At 51.5% G+C, this 23591-nt stretch overlaps 2 protein-coding genes across 2 annotated transcripts; both read left to right on the forward strand.

The window, feature by feature from the left end:
* Positions 1 to 808: 808 nt before the first annotated feature.
* VPREB1 (V-set pre-B cell surrogate light chain 1) lies at positions 809 to 1333 on the forward strand. Its single transcript, XM_067700034.1, has 2 exons — positions 809 to 854; positions 939 to 1333. The coding sequence occupies exons 1-2, from the start codon at positions 809 to 811 to the stop codon at positions 1331 to 1333; spliced, it is 441 nt and encodes a 146-aa protein (XP_067556135.1).
* Positions 1334 to 11608: 10275 nt separating this feature from the next.
* Positions 11609 to 23158, forward strand: LOC137203587 (immunoglobulin lambda-like polypeptide 5). The gene is made up of 3 exons (XM_067700033.1): positions 11609 to 12064; positions 22126 to 22244; positions 22714 to 23158. Exons 1-3 carry the CDS (start codon positions 11868 to 11870, stop codon positions 23031 to 23033), a joined length of 636 nt encoding a protein of 211 aa, XP_067556134.1. The 5' UTR covers positions 11609 to 11867; the 3' UTR covers positions 23034 to 23158.
* Positions 23159 to 23591: the final 433 nt, after the last annotated feature.

A 23591-nucleotide genomic window follows, 5' to 3' on the forward strand; every position in this document is an offset into this window, starting at 1 on the left:
TCCAAGTGCCAGGGACAAAGAGCAGCCAGTTCTTTTCTGTACAACCCCTCATTCCCCACACAGCGTCTTATTTATGGACCTGAGGATGCACGTGCAGGTCTGGCCAAGGAGTGGGCCCCCAGGACCACTGAGCTCACTTACGCCTCCTCCCCCGATCCCTGGGGAGATCATCATGAGGAGGAGGGGGCAGAGGGCCAGGGCAGGGCTGAAGTGGGTAAGGGTACTCTACCTCCATTTCCACCTGCCCTGGGCCCCCCCGCCAAGATGCTCCCTTCTAGGGAGCTGCTAGTCACTCCAGCTTTACTCCAGGAGGAAAGGGGCTGGGTTTGGGTGGAGGGCGCGCTAGGGACATGGGAGTGGACAGAGTGGCCCCCTCCCCCCAGGGCCCCTTACACTTTCTGCAGCACTAAGCAGGTATTTTCCACCCTGAGTACCTGTCCTCTCTTCCCGGTTCACCAGGCACATGAATGTGCACAAGAACCTTATTCTGTGGGGCTCATCTTCTTCAGGGGGATGTTGAAGTTACCCCCTCAGGGACTCAAGCCTGGCCTCCTGGGCACTGGCCCGCGAGCTCCAAGCAGGTGCTTCCTCCCTAAACGCTTCCATGGGGCCAAGGCAGGAGCTGCAAAGGCCACCACGGGGCCGTCCCCCTAACCAACAATGCAAACCCAAGAAGTCTGGGATGGCCACTGGGAACTGGGCGTGCAACGGCCCCACCCCTGGGAGGGCGGAGGAGGGTGCTGGCGCAGCCCCGCGAGGGCCCGGGGCCCCAGTGCACACTGGAGGCAGAGCTCTGCTCGGCTGCACCATGTCCTGGACCCCTGTCCTGCTGGCGCTCCTGGCCCACTGCACAGGTGAGGACCCCCAGAGCTCAAGGCCCCCGGCCCCTTCCCTTGCCCTGCTTTGCCCTGGATGCCGACATGCTTCTGTGTCTCCAGCTTGTGGCCCTCAGCCGGTGCTGAATCAGCCGCCATCCGTGTCCTCGTCCCTTGGAACCACGATCCGCCTGGCCTGCACGCTGAGCAGCGACCATGATGTCGGTGTTCACAGCATCTACTGGTACCAGCAGAGGGCCGGCCACCCCCCAAGGTTCCTGCTGAGATATTTCTCCCACTCGGACAAGAACCAGGGCCCCAAGGTCCCCCCTCGTTTCTCTGGCTCCAAAGACCTGGCTAAGAACACAGGGTATTTGAGCATCTCTGATCTTCAGCCGGAGGATGAGGCTGTGTATTTCTGCGCCGTGGGGGCCGGGGACATGGAGCAGGGGCCGGAGATGCAGAGAGAGAGGAGGGAGGAAAGGGAGCCTGCTGCTCCAGCCTCCCAGGCACCATAGGACACGCTTACCTTGAACCAAAGGCAGAAGGGCACGCCTCCCCGAGGAGAGGGCGGTGTGGCGAGGAGGGTGGGGTCTTGGGCTGCCCCAGGTGAGGAGAAGCTCCTGGAAACCCCTTTGGAGGCTGGATTCGGGAATTAAATCTGCTTGTGTCTTGGGAATTTGTTTTGCTGGGTGGTCTGAATTTGTTCCAGGGAGGCCCCAGATGTTCTGCGAACAGTCAGAATGAGTGGGACACACCCAAGACCCAACCAGGGTGAAGGTCTCAGGAGACCTGGCCGGTCACGGTCTGCTTGGCCGGAGCCCCTGGTCTTGTGGGTCCTGGGAGGCAGGGGGCTGCCATAGCATCTTGGGGGATGCCCCTGCCAGGGACAGGACCCCCTTTTGTCACCTGATTGTGCACAGGGTAAGCAGCTTAGAAAATGCCTTCATTGGGCCTCTGGGGAGGAGAGCTGTGCCCAGTGATAGGGGTGGTCTAGGTCCTCCACTGGGCCAGATTGCTCTGCTGTAGAGGGGCTGTCCTGTGCACTGCAGAATGTCGAGCAGCATCCCTGGCCTATACCCACCAAACAACCTCCTGCCCCTCGTTATGACAACCAAAAATGTCTCCAGGCATCACCAAAGGCCCCCAGGGTGGCAAAACCACCCCACCTGAGAAACACTGGTCTAGGAGAGAGAAAGACGTTTCCTCTTCTGTGCAGGAAAGCGGCAGGGCTGGAAAATATTTTCTGTAAAGAGCCATGTAGTAAATATTTTTGGCTTTCTGGGCCATGTGATCTTTGTAGCAACTACTCATTTCTGTCCTTATGGCTCAAAAGCATCCACAGACAATATGTGGACACGCGGGCATGGCTGTTTCCTATTAAACTTTATTTAGAGAAACAGACAGGGCTGGGCTGGATGTGGCACTCAGGCCATACTTTGCTGACCCCTGCTCCAGAGAAACACCCGGTTCCTGCCTCTAGGTTTCAGCCAAACCACACTCGGTGGGGTGATCAAGGTCACTCCTCCTGCCTGAGGACTCCAGGATACTAACCCTCTGGACCCTTGGAAGACCCGGGGGCAGGAGGGATACAAGGCGTGTGCGTGGCCTTGCCAATGAGCTTGTTGGGTAAAGAGGGAACAGTGGGTTCTTGCTACCCTGGCCCACATCTGCACCCTGAGCCCCTGGTTTCCAAAGGCCATCTAGGTGGTCCCCAAAGAACTCTGTCACCTGCTTGTAACCTGTTCTTCCCTTGCTTTCATCCTTTGTGATTCTGGGATTCCAAGCCACGACAAGAAACCCAGAGAGCAGGGAGTCAGGTCAGCTCCTCCATCATCCCAGCACGCCTGCCTCACCATATTCCTGGAGGATGGGACCTTGGACCCAGGCCTCGGGCCAGGCAGAGCATGAGTCTTAGCTCTGGTCAGCCTCAGAAGGGTCATTTGGATGCTAGGCCAACATTTCCAGTGTTGTTTGTAAAGAGGACAATAATAGCACCAATTAATTTCTATAAAATGCTTAACCTGCACTTGACTGTAACGTGTGCTCAACAAAGTAGTGGTATCATTTCCTCATCAGTCACCAGGCCTGGCCTCCCCCTTGTCTAAACCTTTCCTTTAGTCTGAGTCATTTCTTACCCGGCCAAAATCTGACCTCCTGCCCATCATCCTGCTGCAGCCTGGATCCTCCATTCCTCATCTTTATTACTCCCAGATCCAGCCTTGCCTGCACTCCTCCGCTCTAGCCTCGATTGTCTCCCACCCTCAAAGGTACGGATGCAAGCCCCATCTGCCATTTCCAATTTTCTGGTGGCTACATTTTTTAAAAAAAGATAAAAAGAAACAGATGAAATGATGTTTAATAGCATATTTTATTTAAACCAATGCATTTCAAATATTATCATTTAAACATGCAATGTACAATTAGTTATGAGATGGTTAACTCTTTTTTCATACTATATCTTCAAAACCCAGTGTGTATTTTATACTCGGGGCTCATCTCAATTTGGACCGGCCACATTCCAAGTGGTCCACGGTTGCCTTGGCTGTGACAGGACAGTACAGGTTGAAGGGGTAAAATTGACTCCATGTTGTGACACAGCCTCTGGAGACTGGCCCAGATTCTGTCCCAAGTCCCATTTCTTGTGCGCTGCCCTCACCATCTGTTTCTGCTGATGCTCTCGGTTGCTTCCAAACCTCTGTCCAAGCCATCTACTTGCCAGTGGACTTCCTGTCCCTTTGCCATGACCCCCAGCTGGCTGCACTGACTCTGGGGTCCGCAGTTGTCTCCACTGTCACTCCTTGTGCAAGACTTCCTTGACCTCTTTATGCAGTTAATAACTTCCTGCGATGTGCAAACATCGTGTTTTCCTAACTATATTTAGCACCTGCTGCGCAGCTCTGAACTTAGTTTGCAAGTCTCTCTCCTCTACTAATCCGTAAATTCTCAGTGGGAAGGACCTCTTCATCTCATTTTCTGGGTCTGATATACACTGATAACAGAGTTGAGTAAATGGATGTATAGACGAATGCACGACTGAATGAATTCTTGGGTCCCAAAGACTTCATCATTCCGGGACCCCATTAGACAGCTGGGGTCATTGCGATTCCCTAAGAAGGGAAAACTTGCAAATCCAGTGATCATATCCAGTAATCAGGAGTGATGTGGAAGGAAAAGATTGAAAAACGTCAATGCAGGGAAGGGAACATTTGGGAAACTTTCTGAATTGTTAATGGAGGTGAGAGATGTTGGAAAGGGTGGGGTGCCCAGATTGTTGGGATTTGCTGCCTGGTACCCAAAGAGCTTCCCCACCCCCAAGTATCACAGCAGGGTTCCTGACTGTGATACAGAACAGGGGTGCAGGGATGCTGAGAGCTGTGGTCTGTGCACAGAAATGCTTGACGCTGCTCCCAAGTCTGACCCAGAAACACAGAACCCAGCAGGCTTGGACATGTCACCAGCGGTACTGAAGACCAGAGGCCTGAAATTCTGACCTGGGTTAGACCTCCAAATCCTCAGTGGAGAGGATCTGAGGAAGGCCCAGGGGTCTTGGGGGATGGAACGTGCCAGTCAGACAGAGTGAAAATGCAAGGGCTCTCTGTGCACACAGAGGCCGGTGTGGTTGTGATGGGATTGTCACGATGAGCTGGGGCAAGTGGCCCCACATAAAGAGGGGGGTGGGATTAACACTGAGACGCCCTTTAGGGTATGAAGGGCCCTTGTGTCTTATTCTAAGTTGCATCACAAAAATTTTGTGATGCACGCCCAATGACCAAATTCATTCATTCACGACGGGATGTAAAACGAGGATATTTTCATTCTAGCAAAACTATGAAGAAAACGTCCCCTCCTCAATGATTTAGGCACCCAAGGGACTGTTCACATAGTAAAGGCAGGATAAATGTTTGATCTTTTTTCCCTTTATTTACCAGTCATAGAAATCACAAGTCAGTGTGCCAGCATCTTCCAGGCTCGTGGGCACAAGATATTTGAGGTGTTTAAATCCATTGCAATTATGGTAAGTTGTTCTGTCTTTGGGCAGCACAAGCCCATTCAAATTGGTGTCTAACCAGGAACATGACAATGTGTCAAAAACAGTCCATTTACGTTTGTCTTTAAAAAATTTGTGCCAAGGTACCTTCACTCCAGCTAATTCTCTAAAGGATGATGATTTTTTTTTTTTTTTGGCGTGTGGATCTTTATTATTGTTGTTGTTGTTTTCTTTTAAAAAAATTTTCCCATTCATTTTTTATTAATTTAATTTTTATTTTATATTGGAGTATAATTGATTCACAGTGTTGTGTCAGCTTCAGGTGTACAGCCAAATGATTCAGTTATACATATACATATATCCATTCTTTTTCAGATTCTTTTCCCATTTAGGTTATTGCAGAATACTGAGTAGATTTCCCTGTGCTATACAGTAGGTCCACATGGATCATCTATTCTACAAACAGCAGTGTGTATACGTCAATACCAAACTCTCAATTTATCACTCCCCCCAACATTTCTCCCTTGATAAACGTTAAGTCTGCTCTCGATGTTTCTGCTCCTGAGTCTGTTTCTGTTTTGTATACAAGCCCACCTGTGTTGGGTTTTTTTAGATTCCACATGTAAGTGATATCATATGATATTTATCTTTCTCTGTCTGACTTCACTTAGTATGATATTCTCTAGGTCCATCCATGTTGCTGCAAATGGAATTATTTCATTCCTTTTTATGGCTGAGTAATATTCTCTTGTGTGTATATGTATATATATACACACACACATCACATCTTCCTTAAAAGGACAATTATTATTACACCCTAAATGGAGAAAGAGCACAAGAATGTGAAAATTTTGAAATCCTCCATGTGATACTGGTAGTTACTAAGCCAGGATCCCAAATAGTTTACTCACCCAAAAGAAGAAAAATTAAGGATAAGTTCAGGATAACAGTACCCACCTTACACCACTCTCTCAAAATTAAAGAAATAAAAATAAAAAATAAATAAAGTTAAAGCTCTGTTTCATGCCCTCAAGGCATAATGGTGCCGGAGGCCGGGAGTTGGGAGCAGGGTTCTCCTCCGCAGGACTATTTGGACTGCAGCTGAAGGAGGTGGTGCTGGGAGGGTGGTCGTCCTCACAGGCCGACCACGACCGCTCCTCTCCCTCCCTCCACTTCCAGTGACTGCCGTCCACCTGGGGAGTCTGCAAAAGCCCCTCAAACCCGAACCCTTCTCTCATTTCCTGCATCTCATCGGTACGTCCTTGACCCAGAAACGCGGCTTCCCGGGGTTCTACCCTCCGACAATCCAATTCAACCTCAGCTTCAGTTCAGCGGACGTCAGAGCTGTCCCTGGGAATCGCCCCTCCGGCCGCGGTGACCACCGACGGCCTCCATCACCCACTGGACAAGTGCAGACACCGCGACCAAGGCCGCCAGGGGGCAGTGCAGAGTGCCCTTTACACCCCGTTACGCCATGTGGGTCCACAGGCTGGCAGCGGCAGCATCACCCGGGAGCTTGTAAAAAATGCCATGTCTCCCGGTCACCCCAGACCTGCTGAGTCTGAACTCGCATTTTCACAAGATCCCTGGTGGTTCCACGCACGTGAAAGTCTCAGAGCACTTCCTGCGCCCTTGTCATCTGGTTCAACCTCACTAAGGCACTCTCACCCATGTGGGCAAGCAGGTGATGCTCTGGAGATGCTTCTCAGGAGCACCTGGAAACCAGAAGCAACGTAACAGGTGTGCCTGTACGCACAGAGCACGCTCACCTCCCACGGTTGACCTCTGGCTCCTTCTGGCTCAGAAGCGCAGGCCCTTCCCTCCCACTCAGACCCGGATGTTTGGACATTTCGACCACCCTCCAGCTGTGGCTTCGCAGCCCTGACTCCCGGATTGCAGCTGCCCTCCTGGCAGCCCCACGCCCCACACCCCGCGTCCACTTTCTCAGCCCTCTCCCGACGGAAACTGGAGGCCTCTCCCTGGAGGGGCTATTGCTGCGGCCTTGGTTTCCTCAATCCCACGGACCACCCCTCACTCTGAGCTTTGCCGCCCAGGGAAACAGGGATATGGCGCTGCCAGCAGCACCTCTCTCTCCGTCAAAACCGCCTGCCGCAAGGACTACTGGATGAGTGGGACTACTGATTTGTTTCTTGTGAATCTGTGTAGACCCAGGCCTGAGAGATGCCTGAAATGCAAACGACCCTCCATAAAAGGGATGAATGTTCCCTGGGAGGTGTGACCAGGGCCAGGCGGCAGTGCTGCAGGCATCGGAGAGCAACAGGAAGGAGGGGGCTCTGCTCCTGTTTCTGCTCTGAGCCGCCTGAAGGGGGCGCCCACGGCGGGAGGCACGTATGGGGCCAGTTCTGGGGCCCTTACCACATCTCAGACCCAAAGGCAGAGCCAGCCTTCCCTGAGGCAGGAGGGCAGAGGGAGAACCCCTGCGGGGTGTGGGGAGCCCAGCGAGATGGCCGCGCCCCTAACTGGGACCAGCGCCTCAGATGCACAGGGAGCCACAGCAAAGACAGGAGGGGTCAGGTTTGCATGAGCCACAATGAGAGGGTCTGGGAGGTCCTGCCCAGCTCCAGGTGCAGAAGACAGAGCTCGGGGCATCTCCACCATGGACTGGACCCCTCTCCTGCTCCCCTCCTCACTCTCTGCACAGGTGCTGCGCACGGCCCGCCCCCCCCCCCCCCCCCAGCAGCTGCTACAGGATCAGCCTGAGGGTGGGAGCCCCTGCGAATGGGCCTTCATCTTCAAGTCCCCTCTCCCCTCCTCTCTCTCTCTCATTTTAAAAAATATTTATTTATTTAACTAAGATGCACCGGGTCTTAGTTGCAGCATGTGGGCTCCTTAGTTGTGGCGTGTGAAATCTAGTTCCCTGACCAGGGATCAAACTCTGGCCCCCTGCATGGGGAGCGCAGAGTCTTAGCCACTGGACCACCAGGGAAGTCCCCTCTCCTCCTCTCTTACAGGCTCCACGGCCTCCTATGAACTGACCCAGCCACCCTCAGTGTCAATAGCCCCCGGAACAAGGTCAGGATCACCTGCTCAGGAGGTAACGTCATGCATAAACATGCATCTTGGTACCAGCAGAAGCCGGGCCAGGCCCCTGTGTTGTTCATCTATGACAATAGCAACCGGCCCTCAGGGATCCCTGACCAATTCTCTGGCTCCATTCAGGGAACACAGCCATCCTGATCATCAGCGGGGACTGGGCCGAGGCCGAGGCTATTACAGTGCCATCTACCATGGCAGTGGGAGCCGTGACTCATGGTGACGTGACAGACGGGGACTCAAGGCACGAAACTGCCCCCCCCCAGCCACCCCGGCCTGGTGCTCACAGTCCACGCCCACTCCTCCCCTGCCACCTCCACCCTGGACCAAGAAGGTTCTACTCCTTCTCCACCCAAAGTCACATCACTGCACCTAAACAAGGCCCTAACTTCCAGTGTCCTCGTCTGGGAAACAGGAATCATAATGACCAACCATGGGGTGAGCTGTGTGAGCCAGGGTTCTCTAGAGAAACGGAACCAGCAGGATGTGTGTGTCTATAAATAGAGATTTATTTTAAGGAATTGCTTACATGGTTGTGGAGATGTGAGTCCAAAATCTGCAGGATGGACCGGCAGGCTGGAGACCCAGGGAAAAGGGGCAGTGAATCCATCTGCTGCAAAATTCCTTCTAGCTCTGGGGAGGTCAGTCTTTGTTCTCCTCAGGCCTTCAGATGATTGGGTGAGGCCCACCCATATTAGGGAGGTAATCTGCTTTACTCAAAGCATCAATTTCATGTTAATCCACTGATTTCAGTGTCAATCTCATCCAAATAAACCCTCACAGAAACATCCAGAATAATGCTTGACCAAATATCTGGGCACTGTGGCCCAGCCAAGTTGACACATAAAATTAACTCTCACACTGGCCTTAAATAAACAAGGGTGACTACAGTGTCACTCTCACATCGAATGAAACCTCCAGACCTCTGGGCTTTGGAGAATGTTTTCAACCTTCCACAGTAGCGGAGACCACCCCCAGAGAAGGGCTTGGGAGTCATACAGCAGATCTAGTGATCCCAAGAACCTGGAATTTTCTAGAACGTTCACACCTGGGACTTGGAGAAGATGGACCCACGTGTCTGCTCTGGAGACGACTTGGGAGAGAGGAATCCTGGTGGCCACAGGAGGAGTCTCTGGGGACTGTGGGATGGAGAATGGGCAGGGGGCTGACCAGGAGGAGGCAGGGGGTGCCCTCTGACACGGGAGCAGGGCAGAAGTGACTGGACATGACACACTCCTCTGCTCCAGGGGAGACGGGTGGGGGCGGGGCACAGAGGAGCCAGGGACCCTGAGCAGGGGGTCTGCTGAGCAGGACATCTGGACCCAGACCTCTCTGGCTCGGCCTGAATCCAGCCCTCGGCCATTCTCGGTCCAGGGACGGGGTGGGGACAGGCCCAGGAGACCAGAGCTGCAGCTGCACCAGCTGGGAAGGCCCTGCCTATCCCCCGAGGGTCTCCAGGGACCAGCCAGACCCGGATTTCCAACCATGGCCACCACAGGAGGATGTGGTTTGTAGCAACAGCAGGTGCAGGGCAGGTTATGGGGAGTAGCTGGGGTCACTGAATTCAGGGACAGCCCCTTCTTCTCCCCGAGACCTGGGGCTATCCTCGGGGGAACCGCAGCTTCTGGGCCCCGGGCAGTGGGTGAGTGTCACACCCACACAGGGGTGCGGGGAGGGAGCAGATTCAGCCTGGACCCTGGCAGGAACCCCACCCCAGGCCCCAAGGTACAAGGAACCCAGGTATGAGGCTGGAGTGGGCCAAGCACCACAATGGGGAGAAGCTGGACTGGATCAGGGCCTCCCAGGGACTCCCCTATACCCCATGTCACGTGTCAGGGCACCCACACCCAGTTACCGTTCAGTGCTGGCCCATCTTCCCAAGGACCGTGAGGTCTTGGGATGCAGTACCTGGCCTCGGGGATGCCCGGTCAGCGTGTGTGGGACATGAGGATCTAAGCAAAGTCACATCGGTCCACGGAGTCTGACCTCACGGTGGCCTTCTTGAACTCCCCGTGATATGGGGAAATCAGTCTGTCTGCTACGCATCCCATGACCACGGTAGGACAGATGCCAACAGGATGTCTGGAATGGCCCAACTCCACTAGGGCACGTGGCATCCATGAAATTCACTCTGGGGGCCCCTGGGGAGAACCTCACAGAGATGGACAAACCATCAGGACCTGAAGCAAAGAGTGGTTTCAAACACGAACTCCATCCAGTTTGAACTTGAACTCAAGTTCAAACACAAACTTGATGTGCAAGGGCAGATTTGACAAGGAGCTCCATCTCCTACACACAACTGGACCAGGACTGCGTTTTCCAAAGGTTTTTCTATCAAAGGCCCCAGTAAGAAATGCATTTCCCATCACTATCCAGTGTGTTTCTATGTTTTCGGATAACTGAGGCAGGACCCCACGAACCAGCTGCCCCCCCCTCACGTGGACGTCCTCTGTTCTCCGTCTGCTCTGGATGACCTCACTGTTGCAGGACTCTGGCTGCACCTGACTGAATTGGTTCCACAACCTCTGGGAGTTGCAACACAAAATTTGAAAAGTGGCAGTTGGATAGCATCAGGGATTCGTTTGTTTTTTGATGGCTGATGGTTTTCCCAAGCCACACCAGATGGGCCAGCTCCCCATGATGATAATAAGAAATATAATTATAGTCATCCTCCATCTGTGTTGTGCGTGGAGCACTTCCCAGTTTAAAAAGTACGTTGAAAGTACAAATCCCGTCTGATTCCACTTAGTCCCTAGAGGGGTCAAAATCATAGAGACAGAAAGCAGAATGGTGGTGGGGAATTCCCTGGTGGTCCAGTGGTTAAGAGTCTGCTTGCACTGCAGGGAGTTCAGGTTCGATCCCCAGTCGGGGAACTAAGATCTCGTAGGCTGTGTAGGATGGCAAAAAAAAAAAAAAAAGCAGAAAGGTGATTCCCAGGGGCTGGGGAGGCGGATGGGAAGATCGTGTTTAATGGGGACAGAGTGTCAGTTTGGGAAGGTGTGAAAGTTCTGGATGTGGATGGTGGTTGCACAACCATGAGAAGGGACTTAATGCCACTGAATTGTACACTTAACAGTGGCTAAAATGGTAAATTTTATGTTATGTATAATATACCTGAGGCATCACTGCTGGCAGCACCAGCATAGAGCCAGGCCCTCGCTACCCAAGGTGGGCTCAGTGCCTCTTTTCTGCCCACCGCCCACCCCACCCCAAAGCACAGGGTCCCTGGGCAATGATGCATCCAGATGTTGGGGAGGCAGGCAGGCTCCCCTGGACGGGAGAGGGAAAGGGGAGCCTCACAGAAGTCCCCACTGTGCACCAGACACTCTGCTCGTGGTGGTGACCTCTGGATAAAATCTATGAGCGTGTGTGTGTGTTTGTGTGTGAGACACGACGGGGCGGGGGGAGTGAGACCATGAGGTGTTGAACACAGTTCATTAAACACACCATTTTATAATGAAATCACGATTCCCTGACTTGAAACCGGCTTCTTGCTAAACCTGCACCTGTTTCCTCCCCTCTCACCACCCCCGCCCAAGGCTGGTCAGAAGAGAAGCCCCAGCCTCACCCTGCTGAACTCAGGCCTCGGCTGCTCCTCTTCCGCTGGCACTCGGCCGCCTTCCTGGGCCTCTCCAGGCCCCAGGGAGATGCTACACAGGCGCCCTTGGGAACTAGGGCAGGAGCAGATGTGTCCCACCCAGGGTCCCAGGGGTGGGGCCGGCAGGGGCTGCAGTGTGAGGCGGTTGAGCCCTGGATTCCGACCACAGCAGAGCAGTTGGCGGGTGCCCCTCTTGGGAGAGGCCCCCAGGAGCAACGGCCATGGGCCCTGGAGGGGGCCGGGTGCTGGGGGCAGGGACAGAGAAGGCCCAAGCAGAGGCCAGGGCCATGTGGGCCAGGACGCACCGGGACGGCTACTGCCAGAGAGGGGAGCCGGGGGCACCTGCCGACACCCCTCCAGGGAGCCCACGCCAGCGGATCGGCCAGAGGTGCCTTTGACCTGAGGGCACATGAGGCCCAGGACAGGCCAGTTGGGCTGTGAGGCCCGCAGGGGTCAGAGCTGTGTCCCCAGGCACAACTGGCCTCTAATAGTGCTGGGCCTGGCCGTGGGCGCCCATGGCCTGCTGCCCCCGACGCCAGCACCGCAGAGCACGGCCCCCCGCAAGGAAACCCCGGCAGGAAGCAGCCCTTGGAGCCTGTGGCACAGGTAAGGGGCCGAGGGAATCATGGGGGGACATGAGGGTTCCTGCAGGCAGAACTGGGAGTGGGGACAGAGAGCGGGTGAGGGGAGAGGGGCGAGAAGGGAGCATCAGCTGGAGAGGAGGGGCCTGGGCAGACGGTGGCTTTATTTGAAGGGTTGACATTTTGTCCAGTGTGCATTTGTTTGCGTTAATTTTTATTTTTTTATATTGTATTAAAATATTTATCTGAATTACTGAGTTTTTTGGTGCCCCTTACATTCTGTACCCAAGATTAGTGCCTCGCCCACCTCGCTCTGGTCCTCAGGGTAGAGCAGGAACAGGGAGGCAGGGGCAGGAGGGGGCAGTGGCTGCTGTCATCCTGGGATCCCTGGGGCTCCTCTTAGCTGGTGAGCCACCTCCTCGCCCTTCCCCTGGCTGGGCAGGCTCTGGTCCCTGGAGCACCAGGGCGCAAGCTCTGGCTGAGGCTGTGTGGTGAGGGGACCTTCCCTGGTGTCCCCGGGTCCCCCAGCCAAGGACCACCTCCTGCGACTGGTCCCTGGGAGACCAAGCCCACCAGGGTGCAGGCACCTCCGTGAGAGAGGCCTGGGCGAGGGTCCGTGGGGGCCGCAGTCTGCCCCTGCTGCTGCTGTGTGACCCCAACCCCCTCCTCTCTGCTTGTGGTGGGAGGTCCCTGGACAAACTGCTGAGCATCTGGGACCATTTGTGATGATCAGTGACACAGCAGCACATTCATCGTGGGCACTGACCATTTAGGGGCAGAACCTCCCTCTCAGTGGCCCCACAAGGCAGGTCCCTCTGTCACCCCCAATTTACAGGGATAGAGGCCCAGAGAGGTGAGGCAACTGCCCAAGGTCACACAGCTGGTTCTGACTCCAACGCCCAAGCCTCCAGCTGTCCCCATCCCTATCCCCTAAACAGACCCGGCTGACAAGTCCGCCTCTCTGAGCCTCAGTTTCCCCCTCTGCAAAGTGAGGGGTCCTAGTTGGATGAGGGCCTTGCAGCCTGACGCCTGCCCCAGGGATGCTGGGGCCGCGGTGGTGAAGGTCTGGGACAGGAGGAGTGGAGTCTGCGGCACCAGCAGCACAGCCATGGAGGTGGGTGGGTGTCTGTGAGTGTCAGGTCAGGGCCGGCACCGCAGCGTCCGGTAGGGACTGCACAGCCAGGGCAGGATCCAGGAGAACACGAGGAGAGACGGACCTCCATCAGGTCAGGCCCCAGCTCAAGGTCCAGGGAAGAGGGGCCCGGCGACAAGCACCACATGCAGCGCGCTGCCTGCAGGACAGAGGGGGCCCCACTGGGGTTGGAGTTCAGGTCAAGGGGTCCACCTGGGCAAGGCAGCACAGGCACAGAACCCTCAGGAAGCGCCCGGGGGTCCACAGGGCTGCGGCACGTGGGTCTGAGAAGAGGCTAGAGGGGCGGCCAGGCCCAGATGTGGAGGACCTGTCCCCGGAGGATAGACTTCATCTGGGGGGTCCTGGGGAATGTTTGCAAGGAAATGTGACTGGAGTTGGGTGGGTGGGAGGGGGCGGGAAATCAGAACTAGAGAGGCCTCAGGGAGGTGGGTGTTGTCATGGGCAGAGTGGACAGAGAGCTGGACAGAGACAGGAGGTGAGAGGACCAGGAGAGGGAGGAGCCAGGATGCCCCCTTGGCTTTTTTGCTGCAAGTTAAGAGAATGCTGTGTCCTGTATTTAAAAAAAAATGGTCCAAGAGAAGGGATGGTCTGCAAGAAGTTGGTCTTCCCCGAGGACATCCACTCACCCGACAGACCACTCAGGGTCCTCAGGGTGGGCCCGAACCAAGGGGGTCATGTCCAGGCATAGGGCAGACCCATGGACCATTTTAGGAGAAGTAAGATGTTGGGGGGGGATGCCCGAGCTGGTCTCACAGATCCAGGGCGCTGACCCATGATGCGGGGGCTCCAGGCAAAGGGAGCAAGGGGTGCTGAGGAGGAGAGTTGAGGTGCACAGACCCGCAGGGAGCATCCAGAGCCAGGGAGAGCGGGGTGCAGACCATGGGGGTCTTGTAACCCAGTCCTTTATACTGGGGTCCATGAGGAGTCATTGAGGGATTTAAGTGGGGAGCTGTCAGAATCAGGTTTGTGTTTTGGAAAAATGGCTCCAGATCAGAGACCACTGTGAGGGCAGATTAGAGGATGGAGAAGAGACGTGGAGAAGGGGCTTTGGCCAAAGCCTGTGCCTTGGGGATAGGGAGGAGGTCCACGGTAACCAGGTACCAAGATCTCCTATGAAATTCCCAAGTGAATTTAAAGTGACGTTATCAGAGTGCTGATGGGGAGGAACGGGCACAGTCGTGGACTGTCAGCGGGAGGCTGAATTTCTGGAACAAACAATTTCTGGAATAACATACCAAGACTCATAAAAACATACATTCCTTTTTATTATTATTATTATTTTTGCTGTACGTGGGCCTCTCACTGCCGCGGCCTCTCCCGTCGCGGAGCACAAGCTCCAGACGCGCAGGCCCAGCGGCCACGGCCCACGGGCCCAGCCGCCCTGCAGCACGCGGGATCCTCCCGGACCGGGGCACGAACCCGCGCCCCCCGCATCAGCAGGCGGACTCCCAACCACTGCGCCACCAGGGAAGCCCCATACATTCCTTTTAATCAAGCAATTCCACCTCTAGAAATTTATCTTGATGATATAATCAGAACTTCAGCTAAATACTGTAAGTGTGTTCCTGGGGAAGAAGTGGAAACCTAAATGTCCAATGATAAGGGAAGGTAAAGTAAACTATGGTACATTCATGGTAGGGAGTATTACACAGTCATTTGATACGGTTTTTTGGACAACTGTAATGACATAATAAAGATTTTTATAAACAGGTTGCAATATGTCATACTAGCACACTGCTTTTGTTTTATTTCGATTTACAGAGTAAAATTCATCCTTTTTGGTATTAGCAGTTGTATAAATTTTAATAAAACTGTAGAGTTGTGTGACCCTCACAACAATCAAGATACAGAACACTTCCACCCCCCACCAAAATTTCCCTGCGCCCTCTGTGTAGTCAATCCCTTTCTCTGCCCCAACCATGGAAACCACTGATCTCTTTCTGATCCTATAGTTTTGCCTTTTCGAGATATAAACGGCATCATGCAGTATGTAATCTTTTTTTAAATTAAACTTCTTATTTTGGGATAATTGTAGGTTCACATGCAGCTGTAAGAAATAATACAGAGGGATCCCATCTACCCTTCACCTAGTTTCTCCCAAGGGTAATGTCTTGTAAAATAAAAAATCACAACCAGGATATTGACATGGACACAGTTAAGGTACAGAACATTTCCATGGCCACAAAGATTCCTTTCTAGCCACACCCACTTCTCTCCCTCCCAAGCCCCTGCTAACTCTGGCAACTACTAATTTGGTCTTCTTTTCTAATTTTGTCCTTTCAAGATTGTTCTATAAATGGAATCATACTGCATGTACCCGTTTGGGACCGACTTTCTTTCTTTTTCTTTTTTTAAAAAATTTTTATTGGAGTATAATTGATTTACAGTGTTGTTAATTTCAGGTGGACAGCAAAGTGAATCAGTTATAGATATATATAGGTCCACCCTTTTTTAGATTCTTTTCCCTTATAGACCATTACAGAGTATTGAGTAGAGTTCCCTGTGCTATACAGTAGGTTATCATTAGTTATTTATTTTATATTTAGTAGAGTGTATATGTCAATCCCAATCTCCCAGTTTATCTCTCCCCCCATTTGCCCCTTGGTAACCATGTTTGTTCTCTACATCTGTGACTCTATTTCTGTTTTGTAAATAGGTTCATTTGTACCATTTTTTTAGATTCCACATATAAGCGATATCATATGGTATTTGTCTTTCTCTGACTTATTTCACTCAGTATGACAATCTCTAGGTCCATCCCTGTTGCTGCAAATGGCATTATTTCATTCTTTTTTATGGCTGAGTAATGTTCCATTGTATGTATGTACCACACCTTTTTTTTTTTTTTTATCTTTATTGGAGTATAATTGCTTTACAATGGTATGTTGGTTTCAGCTTCACAACAAAATGAATCAGTTATATATATACATATGTTCCCATATCTCTTCCCGCTTGCGTCTCCCTCCCTCCCACCCTCCCTATCCCAGCCCTCCAGGCGGTCACAAAGCACCGAGCTGATCTCCCTGTGCTATGCGGCTGCTTCCCACTAGCTATCTACCTTACGTTTGGTAGTGTATATATGTCCGTGCCTCTTTATCGCTTTGTCACCGTTCTTTATGCATTCCTCTGTGTTGGACATTTAGGTTGCTTCCATGTCCTGGCTACTGTAAATAGTGCTGCAATGAACATTGGGGTGCATGTGTCTTTTCGAATTATGGTTTTCTCTGGATATATGCCCTGGAAGCGACTTTCTTTACTCAGCATAGTTTTCTGGCTGTTCATCCAGACTGTTGGTTGTACACACTTCGCTCCTTTTTATTGCTCAATATATTCCAAGTACGTAACCATATGAGTCTGGCTTCTTTAGTTCAGTATAACACCTTTGCAATTATCCAATTACCCCTTTATCTAGAGTTTGTTCCTTTCTATTGCTGAGTAGGATTCCATCTATGAACGTATCAGAGTTTATTAACTATTCACCAATAGAGGAACATTTGGGTTGTTTCCAGTTTGGGCAATGATAAATAAAGACAGTATGTACATTTGCATACACGTCTTTGTTTGAACATGAGTTTTCATTCCTTGGTTAAATACCTAGCAGTAGGATTTGATTGATCAGAGGGTAAGTGTATGTTTATATAAAACTACCAAACAGCTTTCCAGAGTGGCTAAAACTTTTTACATTCACACAAGCAATGTGTACGAGTTACAGTTGCTCTGTATTCTCCCCAGCACTCGGTACTGTCAGTGTTTTAAGAAATTGAGATAAAATCCTCTTAAAATAAAATTCACTTGTTTTTTTTTGGCCGTGTAGCTTGTGGGACCTTAGTTCCCTGACCAGGGATCAAACCCGGCCCCCAGCAGTGAAAGCACCAAGTCCTAACGAGTGGACCACCAGGGAATTCCCAAAATTCACTATTTTAACTATTTTAAAATACACAATTCGGTGACATTTAGTGCGTTCACTATGTTTTGCGACCATCACCACTATCTTTTTCCTGAGTCTATTAATCACCCCAAAGGAAACCCCAAAGCAGTCCCTCTGCATTCCCCCAATTCCCCAGCCCCTGGCAACCAGTAACCTGCTTTCTGTCTCTATGAATCTGCCTATTCTGGGTATTTCATATGAATGAAATCATACAATATAAGACCCTAGTGTCTGGCTTATTTCACCTAGCATCATGTTTTCAAGGTTCATCCATGTTGTAGCAGGAGTCAGTACGTCATTCTTTTTAAGGCCAAATAATATTCCTTTTTTTGTTTTTTAATTTATTTATGTATTTATTTTTGGCTGCGTTGGGTCTTTGTTGCTGTGTGCTGGCTTTCTTTAGTTGCAGCTAGTGGGGGCTACTCTTCATTGGGTTGCGCGGGCTTCTCATTGCAGCTAGTGGGGGCTACTCTTCATTGGGTTGCGCTGGCTTCTCTTGTTGCAGAGCACGGGCTCTAGAGCGCGGGCTCAGTAGTTGTGGCGCACGGGCTTAGTTGCTCCGAGGCTTGTGGGATCTTCCCGGACCAGGGCTTGAATCCGTGTCCCCTGCGTTGACAGGCGGATTCTTAACCACTGCGCCACCAGGGAAGTCCCAATATTCCATTTTATGGATATACCACATTTTGTTTATCTGTTCATTAGTTAATGTGCTATTTCCACCTTTGGGTTATTGTAAATAGTGCTGTTATGTACATTCATGTCAAGTGTTTTTCTGAGTATCTGTCTTCAATTCTTTTGGGTAAATGCCTAACAGTGGAATTGCTGGGTCACATGGTAGCTTTATGTTTAACTTTTGAGATTGGCCAAACTGTTTTCCACAGTGGCTGCACCATTTTACAATCCTACCAGCAATGCACAAGGGTTACAGTTCTCCATATCCTCACCAACACTCGTTATTTCCTTTTTTTATTATTGTTTTTTTTATATCCATCCCACTGGCTGTGAAATGGTATCTCATTGTGGTTTTAATTTGCACTTCTATAATTATTAATGATGTTAAGGGTCTTTTCAAGTGCTTGTCCGTCATTTTTATATCTTCTTTAGGGAAATGTCTCAAGTCCTTTGCCCAGCTTTTAAATCAGTTGTCTTTTTGTTGCTTTGTTGAGTCATAAGATTTCTTTATATATTCTGGATACTAGACCCTTATCAGATATATGATTTTCAAATTATTTCTTCCATTCTGTGAGTTGTCTTTTCACTTTCTTGATAATGTACCTGGAGGCACAAAAGTTTTGAATTTTGATGAAGTCCAACTTATCTATTCTTTCATTTATTGCTTGTACTTTTAGTGTCATATCTAAGAATCTGCTGCCTAATCCAAGGTCATGAAGATCTACACCTATGCTTTATTCTAAGAGATAGTTTTAGCTTTTACACTTAGGTCTTCAATCAATTTTGAGTTTTTGTGTATGGTATGAGGTAGGGGTCCAACTTCATTCTTTTGCATGTGGATGTCCAGTTGTCCCAACACCATTTGCTGAGGAGATTCTTCCTTTCTTCCTTCCTTCCTCTCTCTTTCTCTCTCTCTCTCTCTCTTTCTTTCTTTCTTTCCCACACCGCAGGGCTTGCAGGATCTTAGTTCCCTGAACAGGGTATCCCCTGCAGTGGAGGCATGGAGCCCTAACCACTGGACCGCCAGGGAATTCCCTGTTCTTTTTCAAGACTGTTTTGCCTATGGGAGTCCTTTGCAATTCCATGTGAATTTTAGGATCAGCTTTTCCATCTCTGTATGATCACCCACTGAGATTTTGATGGGGACTGCATTGGATCTGTGGATCACTTTGGTTAGTATTGTCCTCTTTCAAATATTAACTCTTCCAATCCATGAACGCAGGACATCTTTTCATTTATTTAGGTCTTCTCTAACTTCTTTGAACAACATCTTGCAGCTTTCAGTGTACAGTCTTTCACCTCATTGGTTAAATTTATTCTTAATCGATACCATTGCAAATGGAATTGTTTTCTTAATTTCGCTTTTTGAATTGTTCACTGCTAGTGTGTTGATCACGCACCTGCGGAATTTATTTGCTCTGTATATAAGATCATGTCATCTGTGAATAGAGACTTTGAGTTACTGTCTAGTATCCTTTTTTTTTAATTAATTAATTAATTTTGGCTGCACCGGGTCTTAGTTTTGGCACGTGGGATCTTCGTTGTGGCAAGCAGGATCTTTAGTAGTGGCACACAGACTTCTTAGTTGCAGCATGAGGGCTCTTAGTTGCGGCATGCATGTGGGATCTAGTTCCCTGACCAGGGAATGAACCCGGACCCCCTGCATTGGGAGTGCGGAGTCTTACCCACTGGACCACCAGGGAAGTCCCCAGTATCCTTTCATTGCACTTTTTTTTTTTTTTTTTTTGTGGTACGCGGGCCTCTCACTGCTGTGGCCTCTCCCATTGCGGAGCACAGGCTCCGGATGCTCAGGCTCAGCGGCCATGGCTCACAGGCCTAGCTGCTCTGCGGCATGTGGGATCTTCCCTGACCGGGGCACGAACCCGTGTCCCCTGCATCGGCAGGCAGACTCTCAACCACTGTGCCACCAGGGAAGCCCTCATTGCACTTTTTAAATGCACTTCTAGATTGCTTACTTGTGTTATATATCTAATATTCTTATAATTTTAAAACAATTAAAAATTTAAAGCAAAAGATCTATATTTGCGTCACAAAACCAACCACAGCTAACTGGGCCAGCTTAGCAGGTGGAAAGCACACTGGTCTGATCCTCTGGCAGAGATTCTTGCATCCAACGAGCCCCAACTCAATGCTGCATCTTTGTATGAGTTGGGAATTTAAATCAGCAAAGGCAAAACCTGGAACTTCTTGTGGCTTTGGAGTCTCTGAGGGTGGTTCTGTTGTTTCTTAATTATTTTGGGCCTTGTTTTAAATTTAAGAAGAAGTATTTAGATGCAGAATCTAAGGACAAAATTTTTTGGCCTGGGAGTGAGAGCACTCATGGTCACCTGTGACAAGGTAAAGACAGAAAAAGAACTGGAATAGGAGAAAAGTGGTGAGTCTCATGTGGAAGTGGTGAGTTAGAGTTTCCTGTTGGGCAACCAGCTGGAGATGATCAGTAGGCAACTTAAGTAGAGATGAGGAAAGGGTTTGGAGCTGGAATGGACTCGAGCCTCATCATGTGGGCACATTGTGGGAAGATGGCAAAGAAGGAGGACCCAGGGAGGCAGTCTGGGGATCCGTAGCTATGCATGGGTCAGGGGAAAGGGAAAACAAAGAAGGAAGAAAGTGGGGGTCACAGACATCAAGGAGAACCAAGTCACTGGAAAGAGGAGCCAACCCTATGTTACATCCTGCAGAGACATTAGGTACAACAGGAACTGGAGAGGGACCTTAGACTTGACCCAGATGAGGGCCCTGTTGTCCATCACCTGAGAGATTTCAGGGAGAGATGGGGTGAGAGCCAGAAGGGCCCTGGCATGTCCCAGAATGTAAAACACTGCTTGTCAGGCAAGTGTTCGGGAGCCATTGTTGGTTGGATGGATGGATGGATGGATGGATGGGTGGATGAATGGATGGATGGATGGATGATGGATGGATGAATGATGGATGGATGTTGGATGGATGATGGATGGATGATGGATGGATGGATGGATGGATGGATGATAGATGGATGAATGGATGGATGGATGATGGATGAATGGATGGATGATGGATGGATGATGGATGGATGGATGGATGGATGATAGATGGATGAATGGATGGATGGATGATGGATGAATGGATGGATGATGGATGGATGATGGATGGATGGATGGATGGATAGATGATAGATGGATGAATGGATGGATGGATGATGGATGAATGGATGGATGATGGATGGATGATGGATGGATGGATGGATGGATGGATGGATGATGGATGGATGGATGGATGGATGATGGATAGATGATGATGGATGGATGATGGATGGATGATGGATGGATGGATGGATGATGGATGGATGAATGATGGATGGATAATGGATGGATAGATGGATGATAGATGATGGATGGATGGATGGATGATGGATGGATGGATGGATGGATGATGGATGGATAATTGATGGATGGATGGATGGATGATGGATGGATGATGGATGGATGGATGGATGGATGGATGAATGATGGATGGATGGATGGATGGATGATGGATGGATGGATGGATGATGGATGGATGAATGATGGATGGATGTTGGATGGATGGTTGATAGATAGATGGATGGATGGATGATAGATGATGGATGGATGGATGGATGGATGGATGATAGATGGATGAATGGATGGATGGATGATGGATGAATGGATGGATGATGGATGGATGGATGATGGATGGATGATGGATGGATGGTTGATAGATAGATGGATGGATGATGGACGGATGGATGGATGATAGATGATGGATGGATGGATGGATGATGGATGGATGGATGGATGATGGATGGAAAAACAGATGGACAGAAAGACAATGATCTGAAAGATCCAAGAAGGCTTCATGAAAGAGGAGGAACTGAACTGCGTCTCAGTGAGTGGAGATAACAGGGCAGGGGGGCCCCACATGACCTGGTGTCCACAGGCCCAGGAAGAAAGCTGCCTGGCTGGACTGTGGGAAATTATGGGGGAAGGAACACCCAGAAGCCCTAAAATGAGGCCAGAAGAGGTCAGGCAGGTCCAAGCCAGCTCAGGACTCACTCTGCCACACCACATGGCCACCCGAGGGGACTCGGCACTCAGCAGCACCATCAGCACTGAGGATTCAGTGGTCACAGGACAGCCTCAGAGTTAGGGGGACACACTGGGTGACAAGGTGAGAGTGGCTCCTTCCTCAGACAGGGGGCTGGGCATGGGGACACCCAGGAGTGCCCCAGCCTCGCGGTGGGGGCTGGCTGCCCACCCCCCCCAACCTGAGGACACAGCCCTGCCTGCTACAGCCCTGTTCCCGTCATGCCCAGCAGTTCCCTGCTCCATCCTGGCCCCCGGGGGACAGGCCCCAGGTGCTGGCCTGGCGGGTTTTGGTCCGAGTCTCAGTCACCGTGGTACGTCTTTGGCGGCGGGACCCAGCTCACCGTCCTAGGTAAGTGGCTCTCACAGCTTTCCCAGCCTGTCCCACCCTCGGCTGTCTTGGGAAAGTCAGTTTTTTCTCTCTGGGGGCTGCTTCCCCTCTGCCCTCCCAGCTTAAGGACCGACCCCCACCTTTCTCCTTGGGGCCTGGGGAGGCAGATTGGTCTTGGGGTAACCGGCAGGAAGGACCCCAACAGCAGGAGCAGCCACCTCCAAAGTCCGACAGGGATCGTAAGGAGGGAGGAGAGCTGCTTTGGTTACACACGGGGACACTGAGGCTGCACATGGGACAGCTTGGCCGGGTCACCCGGAAGAGTGATGTGGAACAGCTTCTTGGGGGCTGTCTGCTGTCCAGGGGCTGAGTGGGAGGGGGGACAGAGAAGGCAAGCAGGGCCACCATGGGGACACTCACAGAGGCCATGACGGGGGTGGGCAACCCCAGACCCGCCCCTGCATCTCACACCCCCTCCTCTGTCACACAGGTCAGCCCAAGTCTGCACCCTCGGTCACTCTGTTCGCGCCCTCCACTGAGGAGCTCAAGGCCAACAAGGCCACCCTGGTGTGTCTCATCAACGGCTTCTACCCAGGCAGCGTGACGGTGGCCTGGAAGGCAGGCAGCACCACCATCACCAGGGGCGTGGAGACCGCCCAGCCCTTGAAACAGAGCAACAACAAGTACGTGGCCAGCAGCTACCTGGCCCTGACGGCCAGCGAGTGGAGATCTTATGACAGGGTCAGCTGCCAGGTCACGCATGAGGGGAGCACCGTGGAGAAGACAGTGGCGTCCTCAGGGTGCCCTTAGGTCCCTGGACCCCCCACCCTCCGGGGCCTGGAGCCACGGGTCCCCTGGGGGGGACTCCCCTCCCATCCTGGTCCCCCCTCCCATCCTGGTCCCCCCAGCCCTTCCTCCTGCACCCAATCAACTCTCAATAGAATGTTTTCATCGTTATTCAGAAATCTCTGCTCATTTCTTTCTTTCCTTTTTTTTTTTTGGTCGTACGCGGGCCTCTCACTGTTGTGGCCTCTCCCGTTGCGGAGCACAGCCTCCAGACGCGCAGGCTCAGCGGCCATGGCTCACAGGCCCAGCTGCTCCGCGGCATGTGGGATCTTCCCGGACCGGGGCACGAACCCGTGTCCCCTGCATCGGCAGGCGGACTCTCAACCACTGCGCCACCAGGGAAGCCCTCTGCTCATTTCTTTTTTTTTTGTCTCTTATTTAATTTGCACTCTCCAGAATTCTGGGGGTGGGGTGGGGAATCCTAGGCGCCAGTGAGAAAGTAACTAAAGGGAGAGGCTCACAGTCTCCTGGGTGGGGGCATCTCCCAGGCAACCAGCCAGGACACATCACCCATCTGCCCTC

The sequence above is a fragment of the Pseudorca crassidens genome, chromosome 12, assembly GCF_039906515.1.
Source record: "Pseudorca crassidens isolate mPseCra1 chromosome 12, mPseCra1.hap1, whole genome shotgun sequence".
NCBI lineage: Eukaryota > Metazoa > Chordata > Mammalia > Artiodactyla > Delphinidae > Pseudorca > Pseudorca crassidens.